This window comes from Notamacropus eugenii, chromosome 5 (assembly GCF_028372415.1).
Source record: "Notamacropus eugenii isolate mMacEug1 chromosome 5, mMacEug1.pri_v2, whole genome shotgun sequence".
In the NCBI taxonomy this organism is placed as follows: domain Eukaryota; kingdom Metazoa; phylum Chordata; class Mammalia; order Diprotodontia; family Macropodidae; genus Notamacropus; species Notamacropus eugenii.
This window is the reverse complement of record NC_092876.1, coordinates 128,427,638-128,447,979: the sequence shown is the minus strand read 5'-3', so window position 1 is coordinate 128,447,979 and position 20,342 is coordinate 128,427,638. Positions and strand designations below refer to the sequence as shown.

Below are 20,342 nucleotides of genomic sequence, written 5' to 3'. Positions count from 1 at the left end.
TCAAGTTAATTATGGATTGTTTACTTAGAAAATCCTAGAAAATCAATAAAGAAACAGGCTTTAACAAGTAGGAGATAGAAAATCTATAAAAGTCATCAAAATTTCTGTGTAGCTCCAAGGCACATGACCAATGGCACTGGGGAGTCTAGACACTGTCTCAGATCTTCACAACCTCTTAAGCCTATCCAAAATAAGTATTATGTCCAAGAGATAAACTGTCAAGAACCTTGACGAGGCAATAACCCTGTGAACTGGTAGCAAAGCAGGCTAATTCCTGAGGAGCTCATTCAGCACCCTTTTCTCTACCAGCCATGACACTCTGGCAGGGTTATATTAGTGAATTTCCATTGTTGCAACAGGACTCAATTCTGCTGCCCCTCCCTATAGTCTTTAAGAGACATTGAAACACGCTTACAAAGAAAACCAAACAAGGTGCAAATTATTCATCTTGCAAACACTCTTGACTACAGTAGACAAACACAACAACCAAGGAAGACAAAGGTAATGGAATTAATTACTCCCAGAAAATAGAGAGGAAAAATATTTCAAAAAGAGAAAGACACCTGTGCATTTAGCAAAACACCTATACAAAACGACAACAGAGGGCATTAAGAGATTTTTTTTCCTAAAAGTGCACAAGGAAACAAGGGTGAAAATAGAAGTCAAATAGTAGTGATGGTATAGACCTCACCTCCAGGTGAAGCAGTGCTTTCCACAGGACTAAATTACAGAATGGAATATTGTATAAAAGGAGATTTGGGGGTAAGTACCAGGTTGTGAAGTACCCTAATAAAGTCAAAGGTTAACAGTGAAGGGAAATAACTCCTGTAGATCCTCAAGAAGAATTGGGCCTACCTTAGATTGGGTACATGGGCAAAGAAAGAGATTAAAAAGGTAAAAAAAAAGAAAAGGAGAAATCCTGATTCATTTATAGGAAGGCATCCCACTGAAGAACTCTCCTATAGAGGAAGAATGTTATTCTATAATTAGAGATAGGGACTTTACAATTGTTACAAACTACACAGATTTGTGGCTTAGAGAAACCATTTTTCCTGTCTCAGGATAAAGGGGAATTAGAGCTTTTATGGCCAATTAACCCCAAGATTAGGAGGTCATGGACATAGAAGGGAAATTTCATAGCAAATGGGAGAAAAGTGATCATAGAGAGGGGAAAAGGTAGTAATGAACTGTAAATACAGGGACACAGGAAATTCTTACCATGTAACAATACTTCTGTTGTCTTTATCACCTGGAACAATTGATAATTGTAAGAATAAGGCCCAGAGGCCCAGAGAGTGAGCTCTCTAAAGCATTAACATAGAAATAATTTGTAAGATGGAATTCAAAATTGGTACCTTAGTAGCTTTAATTTCATAATAGAAATTAACAGCCATAAATAAGAATAAGAGTCATAAATAAGAGATTGTGATAGAATAAAAATAAAGAAGTAAATGAGGCAAAAAAATCCTTTTTGGAAAAAAGGTACTGAAAATTTTAAAAATTAATTAAACTCTGTTACATGTTTGACCATGTAACAGAAGAAAGGAGAGAAATTAGAAAACTAGATAAAAAAAGAGAAAAATAGCTAAGTTTAGCAAAACTAGGCAAAGAGATAGCAGATGGAGAATGGGGGTGGATTTTAAAGATGAGGGAAGGAGAGCTAATTGGAGTAGGGTTACCTAAAATAGATAAAGCCACAATAACTGAAGAGAGATAGTATTCTTTTTACGAAGAATAGGAAATAAAATTCTGATTCTGAAAATTTATGAGTAATATTGGAGACAAATAGAGCAAAATATAAACATAATTCATAACTTTTAACATGAATGGATTAAAAAAACCAAAATGACAATGATAAATCAGATAAGAAAACAAAACCCCACAATCTGTTACTTATAAGAAACATAAATAAAAAACTGGCATACCAGAATAGAAATGAAAGGGTTGATCAAACTCTGCATCAGGTGAATCCTAAAAAGCAAGAGTTGCAGTCATGCTATCAGACAAAGCAAAAACTAATATTCACAACATAAAAAGAGAGAAATAAGGAAACTACTTTATGCTGAAAGGAACAACATTTGACAAACCAATTATCAGTATTGATCTTATATGCTTCAATTGTTGTCACATCTAAATTCAGAAATTAAATAAATTACAAGATGACAAACTCTTAACACAGTATTAGAGGAGGTTTTTTAAGTCCCTTTCAGTTTAGGACAATTTCAGTGGAAAGATAAGCAAAAGGGGAAATGGAGAATTAATTAAATACCTAGAGAAAATAGAGCTAAAAAAGACTTATACCATTTCCTAAGTGGAAATGCTAAAGAATGCGTGTATTTCTTAGCACCACGTGAAAATTTTACAATCATTCACTTGTATCAGGATATAGGATATATTGTAAACAAATGTTAAAACGCCAAAATAGAAAACTTAAAGAGACCATAATGGAATAAATATAGGAATCAGGCCAGGGAGAACAAACAAAAGGCATATGCCCAAATGGAAACTTAGCAGTAAAATCCTAAATAATAATTGGGTCAGAGGACAAATGATGGAAACAATTACTAATTATGTGAAAGAAAATTGTAATGAAACAGCATACTAAAATTTCTGATTTGCAGATAAAGAAGTACTCAATAGAAAACCGATATTCCTAAAAACCTACATTGACAAAATAAACAGAGCATTAATGAACTGAATATGCATTTTTAAAAATAAAGGCAAGAAAAGAGCTTGGCAGGGCTTCACACCAGAGGTGCTAGTCCTCTCTGAGCAGCCTTTGTGCCCCAAGATATTAGAGTGGTTTTCCATTTCTTTCTCTAAGAGCTAGTTCTTTGAAAGTACTAATAAACTTGATAAACCTTTAACTGACCTGATTAAAAAGAAGGAAGAAAATCAAACGATATACCAAAAGACTGAGGTAAAATCAGAATAAAACCAGAAGAATTAAAAAGAACTATCATTATCTCCCATGCCCAGTTAGTTGCTGTTGGAATTAAGAATACGAAGTAAAGGGAGAGGATGTTGGGAAGATGGTGGAGTAGATCAGAAAATTCCAAGCTCTCTAGATTTCCTCTCACAAACTATACAAAATAGCACCTCAGGGCAAATGTATAGGGTAAAAATAAACAAGAGTTGGGGCAGAAATGTTGTTTTCTTGGGACAACTGAGAGAAGACTTGAAAGAGTAAACACCTCCAGTCTAGTTCCACTGAAATAGCAAAGCCCTAGGGGTAGCCTCAGCCTCAGGAACTTTTACTTCCTTGACTATGTCAGGGGTCTGCCTCTGATCTGCCTCTGCTGATTAAAGGAACACCAGATCCAGCTGTGTGCTACCAAGACTTGGCCCTGGACAAGAAGGAACCAGCACATGCCTGGTGAGTGCAGAAGCAGTGGGGCAAGAACACCTGTGGGCACATATAGGAGGGTGGAGTTCTTGGTTTCAGTTCCAGGCCAGAGGGGACAACTGAAGGAAGATCTGAGACCAGAGGCACTATTCCCCATACCCCAGAACTAGCAGTTATTACAAAAAATAAACTACCACAAATGAAAAAAAATAAGCAGTCAAAGCAGAAAGAATCCAACCATAGAAAGTTGCTGTGGGAATAAAGAAGATTGACATTTGTCTTCAAACTGAAGGAAAAGAAAGCCTCTCCTATCCCAAAGAGTAATGTCAGATGGTCACTTGCCCAAAAAGAACTTTAAAAAAACTTTAAAAACCAAATGAGAGTGATTGAGGAAATTTAAGAAATAATAACAATTCAAGAAAAATAAGATTATGAAAGGAAAGTCAACCAGTTAGAAAAGATGATTCAGAATCTTAAGGAATAAAATGTCTCCTTGAAAATTAGACCTGGGCATAGGGAAGCCAGTAAAGTTATAAGAGACCAAGAAATAATGAAGCAAAATATAATGAATGAAAAACTTGGAGAATATGAAATATCTTGTAAGAAAAGCAATTGATCTAGAGGACAGATCAAGAAGCAAAAACATAAGAGTAATTGGACTACCTAAAAGCTACAATCAAAAAGAAAATTGTGATATAGTAATACAAGAAATAATCAAAGAAGATCATCCAGAAATATTAGAACATGAGAAGAAAATAGAAAAAATCAACTGATTACCACCTGAAAGAGATCTTATGAGGAAAACCTACAGGAATTTCATAGTCAAATTCCAAAACCTCCACCTCAAGGAGAAAATATTAAGAGTAGCAAGAAAAAAAACTTTAAATGTGGCATTACCCAATTAGAATCACACAAGAACTAGCAGTGGTGACACTAAAAGACCACTTATCTTAGAACACTATTAAAGAGCAAAAGAACTCGGATTGTATATGAAACTATCATGCCCAGCAAGTTAAGCATAATCCTGAATGAAAAGAAATGGATATGTAATGAATTGCCAGACTTTCAGGATTTTGGTTTTAAAAAACAACCCTTGACTTATGAGAAGGTTTGACATGTAAAATCCAAGAGAAATATAAGGTACATATTAAAGATTAATTACAAGGCACTCAGCAAAGACAGACTGCTTTTTATATGAGGAAATGTAAAACATGTCTAAGATTATTATTAATAATTGGGTAGTTCAAAAGAAAGATTGGTGTACACCTAACCAGGATAGGATTCTTAAAAGTAAAGCCGTTGAGGAAGAGGTGAAGAGAGTGATTATCTTATGCAAATGAAGTGCCAGAGGTAGAACTGGTGCAGAGGATTTGGAGGGGAGGAGGTGGGCTGGTAGTTCTGGAGCCCTACTTTCATTGGGAAGGGTTTTAAGATGAAACAATACATATAAATTTAGAAGGGTATAAAAGTCTTCTAAAATCAGAACAAAATAAAAGGCTAAGGGGATAGGGAAGCGAGAGAGGATAAGAGAGGGATTTTTAGAGAGGAGGATGAGGGAATAAGATGTGGGGGGTATAGAAGGGTGTTTAGATTAATGGGAATGGGAACATAAAGAAGGGATTCTGGGGACTAGTGTAGGTTAAGTAATAGGAGGGCATGGTAGGAAGTAGAAGTAAAATAGAGGAATCAAGAGGGATTGGAAATAAGAGATATACACACATAAAAGAAAGATCAGGAGAAGAATTTATTAGGGGAGAAAAAAGCAAGGGTCTGATGTCAGACAGAGTTAAAGCTAAAATAAATTTAATCAAAAAGAAAAATAGGGAAACTACACTATATATCAGCCATATTAATTAATATTGTTTTAGACTATTTAATAACTAGAAGTATAAGTTTGGAATATTGCTGTGATGTAGGAAATGACAAGTTGGTGGACTTAGAAAATTACAGAAAGACTCAGACTTACGAAGGAAGAGGTTATCCAACTTCAGAGAAACAGGATAAATAAGTATAGTACAGTCTTACATAGATACATATGAATGTATATGTCTATATATGAGCATGATTATAGATATGTAAGTATATGTATGTGTACATGTTTGTATGTGTATAGGTATGTGTATATCATTGTGTGTATGTTTGAATATGTATCTGTGTCTTTGTGTGGGTCGATGTGTCTGCACTTAATTGTAACCTTCGTGGGGGGGGCGGTTTGTGGCTGGAGGCAAAAAGAGGAGAAGAACAATGTAAAAAATGCACAGCAGAAAACAAAAGAAAATTTACAAGAAAGCAAAGAAAAGATGGACAGTTTTCAACACTGGGAATAGTATTTATTATGTTGGTTTTCTTGAAATGAAAATTTATTGTTATATATTTTGAATCCTCTCACATTCTGCTGTGCACATGGTAATGCTTTTTTTCTTTTCTTATTTTGTATTTAAGTTTATAGTTTGTTTCTTTTTTATTGCATATTTAAGTTTAAAGGGGAACAAAGAAGAGTACAAAAGAAATAGGGAGATAGCTTCAAAACTATAAAATACCCAGACTACCATAAGCCCAAATAGAGATCTTAAATAATCAAATCTCAGAAAAAGAAATGAAATAGAACTACATATATTGGATTTAACAATGGAAAAAAAAATCCTGAGCTTGATGAATTCACAGGAAACTTTTATCAGACTTTTAAAAATCTAATAACGTCATTGCTATGCAAATTATTCTCAAAATTGAGAAAGAAAGCATTCTACTTGACTCTTTTTATGAAACAAACATAGTCCTAATAACTAAACTGGGAAAGGATAAAACACAGGAAAATGATAAACCATTAATTATAGATCATTAATATTGATTTAAATAATTAAAAGCAAATCTTGTCAGTCAGTCTAGAACAATTCATTCAAGAAATCATTCATTATAACCAAATAAATTTTATGCAGGCAGGCAAGGATGATTCAATATTAGGAAAATAATCAGCTTATTTAATTCTATTAAAAATAAATACATTCAGAACTCCATGATTATCTCAATACATCTCTAAAAGTGTTTTACAAAGTGCAATATTCATTAGTACTATTTTAAAAAATACTTTAAAAGATAGGCCTTGAGAAATCTTTTTTAAAAAACCATAAAAATATTTATGTAAAACCAAAAGTAAATCATATTCAGTTAGTTTTAATAGTTTTTCCAGTAAATTCAAGGATAAAGCAAAGATGGCCACTCTTCTCTCTATCATTTCCAACTGTTCTGCAAATACAAGTAATAGCAATAAGATAAGAGAAGAAAATTAAAAGCATAATATAGGCAAAGAAGAGATAAAACTATCCCTTTTGAATGATAAACTGATGGTTTACTCAGAATGTCCTAGGAATAAAGATCCAAATTGAGATAATTAATAGCTTTAATAAAATCATACTCTAAAAAATAAATCTACAATTACCAGCATAATTCTATATAATAACAAAATCCAAGAGATCATAAAAAGAGAAAAACAGTTTAAATTATTACAAAATGCATAATACATCTGGTGCTTGATGGTTTCAAGTAAAATCTTTTTCTGTAGTGTAAATGGAATCCTTATGTTTATGTTATTTTTCAGTCATAGAAGAAGAAAATATTTGTAAAGATTGTGTAGAAGTAAAATTTGAACATATATCAAAATCACATACAGTAATTCACAATATAGCTTTGTAAATTGCAACTTTTTAGGAACTATAACACTTGTATAATTCAACATTTAAAATGAATTCATCACTAAATGCAGCTCCCTTTTTTCATCAGAATCTTAAATTTCAAGTTTTTTAAAAAATTTTTACAAAATCATGTTTAATTGAAAACTAAGAAAAATAGCTGATTTTAAAAAATTTACATTTTATATGTAGGTAATAATAAAAATTATATAACATTTTACCATAATAAAGTACAATTATAGCCCTAATTCCCAAAATGCAATTTTATTAATTTTTTAAAAATTGATTTAAGAAATTGATTTACTACACATAATTAGATGAGATAGCACTATATCAAAAGTCAAATGCAAGTGTTCATATACAATTGAGAAATATTTGAAATTATTCTTTTCATAGCACAAGTTAATAAGCAGTTATTCAGATGTATAAGTGAATGGAAAATTATATATACATACATGTACATATATGCATACATATATAATTAGGAATTACTTTTTAAATATTACTATTCTATTATATAATATTCTATTATAAATATGTAATTAGTAATTCTTTATATGATTAGAATTTGTAGTAGTCTGCTGACGGTTTTGCATTTTGATGATTCACTGATTTTCTAATTGTTGTCAAAAACAGTTACCAAATAGTAATACTAAAAACAGACAAAATCATCATGCCTAGAATGCCTTCTGGATGACAGAAACTTACACTGATATCTCCCACCTTCTTGCTGATCTTCCATATACTTCAAAGAGATAAAAGAAAGAGGGAAAGGGCCTATATATCTAAAAATAGTCAAGCTCTTTTTCCCACAGCAAAGAATTATAAACTAAGGGTGTATCTATCATTTGGAGAATGATGGAACAAATTATGTTTTATGAAGATGATAAAATATTATTGTACTGTAAAAATGTCAAAAGGGAAAAATTTGGAGAATCCTGGGAAGACATGAAATGATACATAGTAAAGAGAGAAGAACCAGGAAAACAATTCATCCAATCATTATAAAATTTATAAAGAAAAACAACTTTGAAACAAATTTGATGAAGCATTTTAGCACTACTTGACAGAAGTAAAGGATGCAAGAACCAGATCTTTGAAAAATTCAAATTTTTTTTATTTTCAGTTCTGAATTCTCTCTCTCCTTTCCCTCCCCCACTCATTGAGAAGGCTGGAAAAAGAAAATCCATTAAAAATAAGTATAGTGAGGCAAAACAAAACCCTACATTAGCCACGTTGAAAGAAAAAGGAAGGAAAAAAAAAGAAAGGGAGAGAAGGAGGAAATATGCTTCAGTCTTTATCTGATTCTATTAGCTCTGTATCTGGAAGTAGATTTATGTTTCATAATGAGTCTTTTGGAAGTGTGATGAGTCGTATGGCTCAGAATTACTGTCTTTCAGAGCTGAATATCTTTATTATTGTTATTAAATAAATTGTGCTCCTGGTTCTTCTCACTTCACTTTCCATTAGTTCATCTTAGTCTTCCTAGGTTTTTTTGGAAACCATCCCCTTCGTTATTCCTCCAGCAAAATAGTATTCCATCATATTCATATACCATAACATGTTCAGCTACTCCGCAGTTGATGAATGTTTCTTCAGCTTCCAATTTTTTGCCATCACAAAAAGAACTGCTCTAAATATTTTTGTACATATGGATCCTTTTCTTCTTTCTTTTATCTATTTAGGGGTATAGTCTTAGTAACGACATCACGGGGTCGAAGAATATATACCAGAGGTGGAGAACCTGCAGCTTTGAGGCCACATGTAGCCCTCTAGTTCCTCAAGGGAGGCCCTTTGACTGAATCCAAACTTCACAGAACAAATCCTTTTATTAATGGGTTTTGTTCAGTGAAATTTGGGTTCAGTCGAAGGGCCTCACTTGAAGAACTAGAGGGCCACATGTGACCTTGAGGCTTCAGGTTTCCTACTCCTGGTATACACTGTTTAATAGCCTTTTGGGCATACTTCCAAATTGCTTTGCAGAATGGTTAGAATAATTTCCAGGACAAAAATAATTATAGCAGTACTCTTTGTGGGGGCTAAAAAGTGAAAATCAAAGGGATGCCCATCAATTGGGGAATGGTTGAATAAATTATGGTATATGAATGTAATGGAATACTATTGTGCTATAAGAAATGATGAACAGGAAGACTTCAGAGGGGCCTGGAAAGACTTATATGATCTGAGGCTGAGCGAAAGGAGCAGAACCAGGAGAACTTTGTGCACAGCAACGACCACAGTGTGGGAGAGTTTTTTCTGGTAGACTTGGAACTTCATTACAATGCAAGGACTTAAAAAAATCCCCAATGGTCTTTTAAGTCAAAATGCCTTCCACATCCAGAGAAAGAACTATGGAATTCAATCACAGAATGTAACAGATCATTTTCTTTTGTATTATGTTTTGGTTTGTTATATGATTTTTCCCATTCATTTTAATTCTTCTACACAGCATGACTATAGTGAAAAATGTATTTAATAGGAATGTATGTGTAGAACCTATATAAAATTGTATGCCGTCTCAGGGAGGGAGGGGGAAGGCAGGGGGGAAGAAGGGGGAAAAAATATAAGTTATATGGTAGTGATTGTAAAACACTGAAAATAAATAAAATTAGTTTAAAAAAATTAAAAAAAAAATTTCCAGGTCCACCAACAGTGCATTAAAATATCTCTCATTTTTCATTTTTTTTATTAAAATAACTTGTTTTCCACCATTCAGTCTGATGGGCATGATTGGTACCTCAGAGTTGTTTTAATTTGCATTTCTGTAATTATTAATGATTTAGAGTATTTTTTCACATGGCTATTGATAGCTTGGCTTTCTTTCTCAGAAAACTGCCAATTCATATACTTTGATCATTTAATGATAGTAATGATGCTGCTGATGCTAGCTAACATTTATATAGTGCTTTCTATTTGCCAGACAGTGTGGTAAATGCTTTATAGTTATTATCTCATTTGAGTCTCATGACAACTGGGAGGTAGAGAGTATTATTATCCCCATCTTACAGTTGAGAAAACTGAGGAAGACAGAGGCTAAGTGACTTGCCCAGGGTCACAGAGCTAGTAAATGTCTGAGATCAGATTTTAACTCAGGTGTTCCTGACTCCAGGAAAAGTACTCTATCTACAGAGCTTCCTAGCTACCAGCATATCTAGTCTGCTGTGACAAACTTTTGGGAGGGCATAGGCAAGAACTGCAGAATGTACATGTAGATTGGTTGCAGTCTGCATCCCTGCGTCCATGGAGAGAACTTCCAAATTGATGACATCACAGAGCCATTTGAATATTTGAGAGTAATTGTATTAGAGGAAGGGGGGAGGGCAGTGGGGGTGTATATTTTCATAATAAGGAACATTTTGAACAAAGCAGTCAGTCAGCAGTCAGCGCTTACATGCTTATTATGTGCCAGGCACTGTGCTGAGAGTTAGTTCATGTTTCTAATATGGTAGATGGACATTTAGAAACTATTCAATATCAGGAATTTTTTTAATTGCCCTTTGTAAGGTTCCATCTTTAATAATAGAAAACATAACTCTCAGCAATTTACTGAAATACTATCCTAAAATGAGCTGTATTTTTTGCATGTTAAGGGCAGTTTTATGGTCATGCTTAAATGAACATTATATTGTTAACTGTAACTTTATCCTTAATAATCTAAATTCAGTGATAGTTTGGCTAATATAACTTTCCATCTATATTGAAATAAAATCCCTTTGATTTGTATTTTATGTCCTGATAGTGATAGTTTTGTCCTTTAAAGTAGATTTTATTTTCCTGGATTGCTTAAAAGATCTATAAATCTCTGTAGTTTTGTAAGGTAAGATAAATGCGTAGTAGTTACAAGATATTATACTGTTCAACTTGAAGTAACCTTTATTAAGGATTTGAAAATAGTATAAAATTTGAATTCTGTCTTATTATTTGATCTGTCTTAACCCTGCCCCATGTGAACTATTTAGGGCTAATCACTCTTTAAAATTCTGTTTTAATGTCACAAATATGCTTTGTATCTACATTTCTATAAAGAAATCCCTATTAAGTCAAAATAAAGCAGACATTGTGTAATCCATTTTTTAGGAATGTAGATTCTTGGTTTTGAATGGATGCTTATCTCAATTTACTCTTCTGACATATGAAACTACTTCCATATTTATGACCTGAAAATGGAGATAGACCTGAGTTCCCACTAGATTTGGAGTGCTGTACAGATGGCATACATGTGAAGGCTCACTGAGTTAACAGCCTCAGAGTACAGAGGTTTATGGATCCAGTCAGTTGTTCTAAAGTGACCTCTTTCCCATGCTTTAGCTGTTAGGTGGTGTCTTTGTAGGCCAGAAGGTGTAGTGTTCCCAGAGAAGCTTCAGTGCCTGGTATTGCTCATTATTATTTCCTTTTGGATCCACTCTCCCAGCTCTCTCGTACCCTACAGTTATTGTTTGAAACATGTGTCCTGCCTTCATTTTTACTGCATCTAGTTCTGCATCATCTTGTGGGGGGGGTAGAGGTCTTAAACATTTGCATTTTTTTTGACATAAGATAAATAATGTCATGACTTTGCTGACATATCAGTGCATGCCATTATGTAATACCTACCTTACCATGAGACCTTTTTGAAATTTTATTATTAGTTACTCTTTCTAGAGCCTAATGCAAATAGACTACTTGCCCTCTCTTCGAATTTTGCTACAAATCAGTATCTTACAGGCATTATGGCATATGTCTTTCTCTAACCATTTAGAGTAATTGAATTTTTGAACGAAAACAATAGTTATCATCTTTGTGAGACTGCTTTCTATTATGTAAGGGTCATGTTCCTTTGCAAAATCAACAAGATAAAACATTAATCATTTAGCATAATTCCCCTTCTCTACCCTATATGAGTTATCTTTGATCTGTTTATGGTAGAAAAATTTCTTTAAAGAAACTTGATTAAACTGGCATTCAGATTTGGTCCTGAGTATGAAATTGAATGAAAGTTCAACCTTGAAGGTTAGACTGTAGTCACAGGAAATTGAAGTTGAAAGAGTAGGCATCTAGTACAACTTAGCACAAACTCATACCTCAGTGGGGATAGACCATTTCTGACAAGTGGCTGTCCAATTTCTTTTTGAAGATATTTAGGGAAGACCAACTGGTTTCCTCCTAAGGCAGCCCATTCTCTTGGGTAGCTCTAATTATTGAGATGTTCTTTTTTTCCTCCCTTTTCCCTATACCAAACCCAAATGCCTCTGAAACTGTCCTCATTGTTCCTAGTTCTGCTTTCTGGACCCAGGCTGAAGTTTATTCCATTTTCTGTGTAACAACACTTGAAATACTTGAACATAACTGTAGTGTCCCCTTATATCTTTTTTTCTCAGAGGCCATTATCATCATTTTTACCTAAATGGCAATCTTCTATATGATGTCCCTTACACATGATCATCCAGAGACTACTCTACTTGAAGATTTTCAGTGAGGAAGAACCTGTTATCTTCCATGGCATCCTGTGCTACTTTGGGGCATTTCTAATTACCTAAGATTTTTTTCCCCCTTACATCAAGTCTAAATCTCCCTCTGTAACTTTTAGTCTCCAGATCCAAGAAAATCAAGTCTATTTCTTCTTCCACAGCTGTATCTTACCAATGCCTCCACCTTGCCCTGGGACTGTGACCTGGAACTACATATGAGCAATGTGACAGAGTCCTGCTCACAGTTTCAGCAAAAGGTCCTCTGTAATCTCCTCTCACCAATTGCCTGACCCCTTTGCCATCTGTGGGCTGAGGGATCTGGAAGTCACCACAGCCAATTCAGTCATTTCCAAGACCTGCTGCTAGCTTGCTGGGGTGCTTCCTGCATTTGTGCCTGCACTGAACTGCATGCCACTCTCACTCCAGTGGTATATAACTTTCCTACAGATCTTCTAAGTTGTCTTGGACTAGAAAAGTGTTTCATCCTGTCCTTTTTGTTGGTTCTTAAACTTAAGAATTCTTTTTTGAGATGTTATTTTACTTGTTCAGAGGGGAATTTGGGAAAGCTCATGTGAGTTCCTGCCCTTACTCCACCATCCTGGAAGAGGATAGTCAGTGGGTAACTAGATTATCATCACCTACTCCATGTGATCAACTTCCGTCTCCTGCTACACTGTCTTCTCCCTAACCTCCAGCTTTCAGAGGATGAGAAGAAACAGAGACTTTCTGCCTGTTTGCCTTCCACTTTGCATTGCACATGTCTTTTGCCTGATCTTCAGATTCCTCTGTGAAAAATAGAGGCACCTTCTACTTAATGATTACTATATTAACTCTATGTCATTCCTTACACAAACCAGTAATTCTGAACTCCCATAAGTCACCATCCAGATGCCATCCTTCCACCATTCCTTATTCACATCCCCCTCAGTTATCTCAGCCCGAAATCCCAACCCACCCAACCCTTCCAATGTGGCTTCTGGAATACTTGTTCCATAGTCAACAAACTTGCCTTCATCTTAAATATCTTCCTCTCCTATTCCTTCCATCTCCTGGCAGTCATTAAGACCTGGCTCCCTTCTGATAACAACCTTTTGGTTCACCCTTTCCAGTGTTGGCTACAATTTTCATTCATTCCTCTCTGCTCACTGCTTGAGGCAATGGAATTGGAATACTCCTTGCTCCCATTGCCACTTCCAGATTCTCTACTTTGCTTTCGAGCCTGGGGGGTTTGTGGACTACTTTCATAAGTATTGTATTTTAACTTTCTGTTATCATGAAGAGCTACATGGTTTCTTTACAAGAAAGCTGCTATTGCTCTTCTATGATGACATCATAATGATGTCAAATTAACACCATTATTTTTACAAACGATTTAGTCCAGTTCCTCAGATATTAGTGTCATATCCAGGAAATGTGTTATCTGCAATTTGGCAATTTTCTTTTCTCTGTTTTCTAAAATGTTGCTATTTTCACTTTTCCTAGGTTTCCACTGTATCCCAAAGGAGGAGAGAAGTTGCAGTTTGATTATGGAGTCTATCTTCTAAATAAAAATATAGCACAGGTAAGCAATTTGTTGCTTTTCTCCCTCTCCCTCTTTGCTACCACCGAGCCTACCCCTACCATACCTTCATTGGCTGGCATAATTTTTTTCTCTTTTAGAGAGATTTAGAGACCTTTTATTTGATCAACTAATGTGACAACCTTAAGTTATTTTAATGATGCACTGTTAATCAAATACTTACCCTGTGTCATTGTAATAATTCTGCAGAAGCAAAAGGTAGAAATATTTATCAGTTTAATGCCTACAAAGGAAGTGCCTTTGATTTTCACTCACTGGAAGAATAACATTTTTATAGCTCTTTGCTTTTATATTATACTGCTGCTAACAGATTCCCTGTTGTACCTATTTTACTATCTTGTCCCTTCAGGCTTTTCACTCTATTCAATAAGTTGTTTGTAGAGGAAAAGTCTTACCTTTGACATGTCTCTGCATACTATTTTTATCTTCAGTAGGCAACTTAAAAATACCATGTGTAACAAAATAGATATTCCTTCCAGCATAGCATCTTTACATATCCCCAGACTCCTTGCCATTTGGTATGTTACTTAAAGACTATGCTTCATGGAAAAAGTGTATTTCATGTCCTGGTAGGAGAAAGGACCCTTTTTCTGAAAAATGTGTTTGTATGTAATTCACAGACAGCATATTTGAGTGCACTTCAGGATATGTGAAGACATCCCATACTTTTCCCAGCTATGTGAAAGACCAGCTTCCCAAGCTCATTGCTTCATTTTTATACTGGAATATTCTTCCAGCTGGAATATCACATTCGGTAGTATCTGAGTTTTGGCTGTAATTTAAATTCATTATTGGCTGAACCTGCAAGCTTTTCTGTTAATAGAAGCAATGAAGTTTGTGTTGCCTTTTTTTTTTTTAAACGAGCCCTTGTAGTTTTTTATCTGAGTAAGTAGAAAGACTCACTCAATAATTGCCTTATTCATGCTCAGTGGATACAGTATTATTTCCCCATGTTGGAGTCACCTCCTCTTTTCTTCCTTTTGACCAGCCTCAGCCTTATATCTTTTATATTAGAGTTATATAAAGACTTGGCAGTATAGGACAATGGAAAAAGCCTTAGTCAGTAGGCCTGGGTTTCTATCAAAGTGGATTGCATGCTCTGACAGATCCAACTAAAATGGGTGGGATAGCTAGGTGGCCCAGTGGATAGAGAGCTGAACCTTCTTGCCAAGAAAACCTGTGTTTGAATCCTGTCTCAGGCACTTAAGCTATGTAATTCTGAGTGGGTATTTGGTTTCTCTGAGCCTTAGTTTCCTCATAACATAAAATGGGGGTGACAGGTGCACCTACATCCCAAGTTGACAACTCAATTCTGACACTTAGTAACTATATACTTTTAGTTTCCTCATCTATGAATGATTAGTCAATAAACATTTATTAAGTATCTACTCTGTGTCAGACACTGTGTTATGCACTGATAAAAAGAAAGGCAAAATACTCCTTGCTCTCTCAAGGCTCTCCCACTCTAACAAGGGAGACAGCATGCAAACAACTCTAAATACAATATGAATTGGAAATAATCAACAGAAGGAAGGCATTTAGAAGACTTCCTTTCTAAAGGGTGAATTTTAGCTGGAACTTGAAGCAACGCAGGGAGGTCTGGAGGTGGAAATGAGGAGAGAGAATTTCAGGCAAGGGAGACAACAAGTGAAACTGCACAGAATCAGGAGATGGAGTTTCTTCTTCAAGGAACAATAAGTAACCCAATGTCCCTGGATCACAGAGTATATAGGGAAGGTATAAGGTATAAGCAGACTAGACAGGTAGGGTGGTGCCAAGTCATGAAGGGCTTTGAACACCAAAGAGAGGATTTTGTATTTAATCCTGTAGTTGATAGAGAATTACTAGAGTTTATTGAATGGGGTAGTGATATGGTCAGACTTGTGCTTTTTAGTAAGTTCACTTGAGTGGAAGATGAACTGGAATGAGGAGGAAATTGTCTTCTCCCAGGGAGATAGGACTTTCACCAAGGTTGTAATAGTGTCAGAGGAGAGAAGAAGATATGTGCAAAAGATATTTGAAGGTAGAATCAACAGACCTTTACCACAGATTGGATATCAGTGAAGGATAGCAAGGAATTAAGGCCATAAGCCTGAGTGACTGGAAGAGGGTAGTAGTACTTTCAGCAATAATAGACAAGTTTGGGTGGGGGAGGAATTTAGAGGGAAATTTATGGGTTTGGTTTCAGACATGTTGAGTGTAATATGTCTACTGAACGTATAGTTCAAAATGTCCAAAAAGCATTAGAGAATGTAGACTAGAGGTCATCAGAGAGGCCAGGGGTGGACTATAAGATTTGAGAAACATCAGCTTAGAGATGATAGTTGAATCTATGGAAGCTGATTAGATCACCAAGTAAAATAGTGTAAAGCGAATACAGAAGAACCCAGGACAGAGCCTTGTATGACACCCAGTTAGTTATCATGGCTTTTGTGTAGCAAAAAAGACTGGGAAGAATAGACATCAGGGATCACCTAATCTAGCCTGCTAATTTTACAGGTGAGGAAAACATGTCTTTAAAAGTTTACAGTAAAGAGAGCAAGTAGCAGAGGTAGAATCCAAACTTTTTTCTTATGACTCCAAATTTGCCATTCTTTCCACTCTTACCAACCAACACTACTTGAAAAGCAGCCCACTGAGAGGTGTTTCTGACAGTTTTCCTGTAATGAGTAACAATGGATCTTTTAAAACTTCTTCATATTCATTCTCTTATTCTCAGAACAGCTCTAAGAGGGAAGCAGGGCAAGATGAGTAAATTCAGAATCAGAGAGTTTAAATAATTTGCCCAAAACCACAGAGATTTAGTTTAAATCCAGGTCCTTTGGCCCCAAATACCTTGTCTTTTTCCATTATGCCATTCTGACTTTAAGCCTGATTTCAAGTGTCATTGGAAGGGCTGCTAAGATTCTGAAACCCTTTTTTCCTCTGACTATCCTTGGTCTCTCAAAACACTGAAATGTTGGTAAGTAGGTGAAAAAAAATAATGGTGCAACTGACATGAACTTTTTAAAACAGCCCCATGACTTTATTGGTGCAAACAACTCCTGCTGATTAGCACCACATCTGCAATTTCAGTCCTGGAAAATTGCACGGGACACTCACTGACTTAAATGACTTAATCAGAGTGGCACAGGTCATTTGTGTCATGGGCAGAACTTGAAGTACCTTGAAGAATTTTTTTCCCTACATTCTGTCATGATTTTCTCATCAGCTCATAGACATTCAGTTAGCATCTCTGCAGATGACTTCCATGTCTTTATTCCAGTCTTAATCTCTCTCCTGAATTCCAACTGTACATCACCAACTACATGTCACATTGGTACTGTTTTAGGTTCTAAGGATAAAAATAAATAAGTAAATGGTTCCTGTCCTAAGAAACTTTCATTATATTGAGAGAAATAACATATAAACATGAAAGTGAATTTAAAAACAGACATAAAATGAATAGAAACTAACTTTAGAAGCTAAGGGAACCTGGAAAAGCATCTTGTAAGATGTAGCATTTGAACTGAGCTTGGGGGGTGAGTTGGGTGGGAGAGAGGGGTCAAGATTCGAAGAGGAAAAGGTGAAGAATGTGTTTATGGTCCAGTGTTTACAGCCAATCAGTAACCATTTATTTAGCACCTACTTTATGCCAGGCACTGCACTCTGGGCATACAAAATGAGACAAAAGACAGTCCTTGCCCTCAAGGAGCTTACAGATTTAAACAGAACTTGCTGTTTTTTCCTTTCAAACTCACCATTCTCTCAGTGATCCATTATTGTTGAATTCACCATTACTCATCAAGCTCACAACTTGAGAGTCATCTTTGTTGATTATGCACGCCCTCCATGTCCAAGTTGTTGCCTAGTCTTGTCATTTCTACTACCATCATTTTTATCACATCCATTCCCTTTCTCTACCAACATAGCTACCACCACCACAGTTCTTATTGCCTCTCATTTGTTCTATTACAAAAAGAATTTAATTAGTCTCTTTGCCTCCAGTTCCTCTCCAATTCAATCCACCCTCCATACAGCTTCCAAAGTAGTACTTATAAAGCACTACGTTTGGCCATTTCACATCTTTGATCAAAAAAGTTCATTGGCTCCCTATTTTCTCAAGTATAAAATGTCTCTTCTATTTGACTTTTCAAATTCATATCATTATCTGGCTGTCTTTTCAGGCTTGCTGCACATTATTCTCCTTACCACATTCTGAATTCTAGCCAAACTGGCCTACTTTCTGGACCATAAACACATTCCTCACCTTTTCCTCTTTGAATCTTGACCCTCTCTCCCACCCAACTCACCCCCCAAGCTCAGTTCAAGTCCTACATCTTACAAGGTACTTTTCCAGATTCCCTTAGCTTCTAAAGTTACTTTCTATTCATTTTATGTCAGTTTTTAAATTCACTTTCATGTTTATATGTTATTTCTCTCAATGTAATGAAAGCTTCTTAGGACAGGAACCATTTACTTATTTATTTTTATCCTTAGAAGTTAAAACAGTACCTATCACATTACTAGAATCAATAAATTGTTCTTGATTGATTGGTTAGCTGTTTGGCGAGATCCATAGAGGCATGAATTATTGTCATCTTGAAAGGTGTTTTATATGGTGCTATTCCATCTCTAATCTATTATTTAGTTACTTAATAAATTTTCAGATGATACAAACCTGACAGAGAGAGCTAACATTTTGCATAACAAATTCAGTATTCAGAAAGATCTTCACAGGCTGAAATTTGGGGCTAAAATTAATAAAGATGAAATTTAATAGTTATAAATGTCAAATCTTATATTTGTGTTCATTATTAAAGTCATAGTGTCCAAGGCTGTGGAGGTTTACTGGTTTATTCTTCTCTGGTTAGGCTATCTCTGAAAGACTGTGTTAAGTTCTGGATGATGCATTCTATTTAGAAAGGTGATAATTAAGAGAGGCTCCAGGTGATGAATATGATGATAGCCTTGGCTATCTTAAATATTTGAAAATCCTGTGGAAAAGGGACTTGTTCTGGTCAGTCCCAATAATTACAACACCAGTAGCAGAAATCGCAGTAGTAGCAGAGACTTACATCAATAGAATTTTTTACAGTTTGCAAAGCATTTTGTACATTATCCAGTTTGATTCTCACAACAATTCTAGCAGGTTATTGCTATTATTATCCCCACTTTACAGATGAGCTCCCCTCTGTTACAAATGTAACAGAGAGGATAAATGGTCTTGGCTCAGAGTGATATAGCTAGTAGATCTCTGAAGAAAGATTCATTCTCAGGTTTTCCTGACTCCCAAATCCAGCACTATCTTCTTTGCCAACCTCAGCATCTAGTTAAAGTTGCAAAGAGATAGACTTTACCTTATGTCAGAAAAATTGTGCAAATGATCCTTGTAATCAAAAAATGGAATGGGTTGGTTTGAGAAACAGTGTAATGCAGAGATCTTCATTTGAAGTGTAGGTGATGTTTTGGTGGTATGTCCTTGAAGGGATTCTCTTAAGAGTTCAAGTATCAGTTGGATTAATTAATTAGCCTCTGAGGTCCCTTCTAATTCTGAGATTCTATGATTCACTGACTTCAGCAAGGATTTTGAGAATGGTCAGAGCTGTGTGCATTCATAGGCTCACAGATTTAGAGATGGGAATCTAAGAGGCCATCAGATCCAATTCTGTCAATGTACAGATGAAGAAACTGAAGCACAGAGAAATTTTGGTGGTTTTGGATCTCCCTTTCTTGCCCTAACTACTCATGGACCTTGTCTCACTCTGATAATCACAACCAGCTCCATTTTTACCTGGACCAGTTCTCCTCTTCTCAGGCAACCTGTTGACCCTTCCCCCCACTTCCAGAAACTGAGCATATTAATGTCAAACTTAGTGACACTCATTGGCTTATTATTGCATTGTACTGCAAAACTCCCAAACTCGAGATGCACTAGCTTCAACCTCATGAGTAACAGGGATTCCTGGGGTATACCTTACCTGTCTAGAAAGACAAAGCAGTTCAGTGACTTGCTCAGGATCATGCACCTAATAAGTGGATAAGATGGGATCTGAACTCAGGTTTTCATAACTTCTAAGTCTAATGCTATATCCACTATACCACATGGACATAGTTCATACTATATGATAAATGCAGATCATAATCATTGATAAGAGGATGCTATATGATGGCAAGGAAAGGGCACTGAGACTTGGAACCAAAAGGCAAGTCCTAGTGATCTTATTTTGAAACCCTTTTACTTTGGGCAAATGACTTTCCCTCATTGGTTTGTCATATCAAAGTCAATGATTGTGTTTTTGCCT

At 35.5% G+C, this 20,342-nt stretch overlaps 1 protein-coding gene across 2 annotated transcripts in view; it reads left to right on the top strand.

Moving 5' to 3' along the window:
• UVRAG (UV radiation resistance associated) overlaps positions 1-20,342 on the top strand; it is a 428,278-nt gene that overhangs the window by 293,755 nt on the left and 114,181 nt on the right. For both annotated transcript variants that reach the window (XM_072610800.1, XM_072610801.1), the window contains one exon: positions 13,962-14,040. In XM_072610800.1, the coding sequence (XP_072466901.1) occupies positions 13,962-14,040 (79 nt within the window). The remainder of the gene's footprint in view (positions 1-13,961; positions 14,041-20,342) is intronic.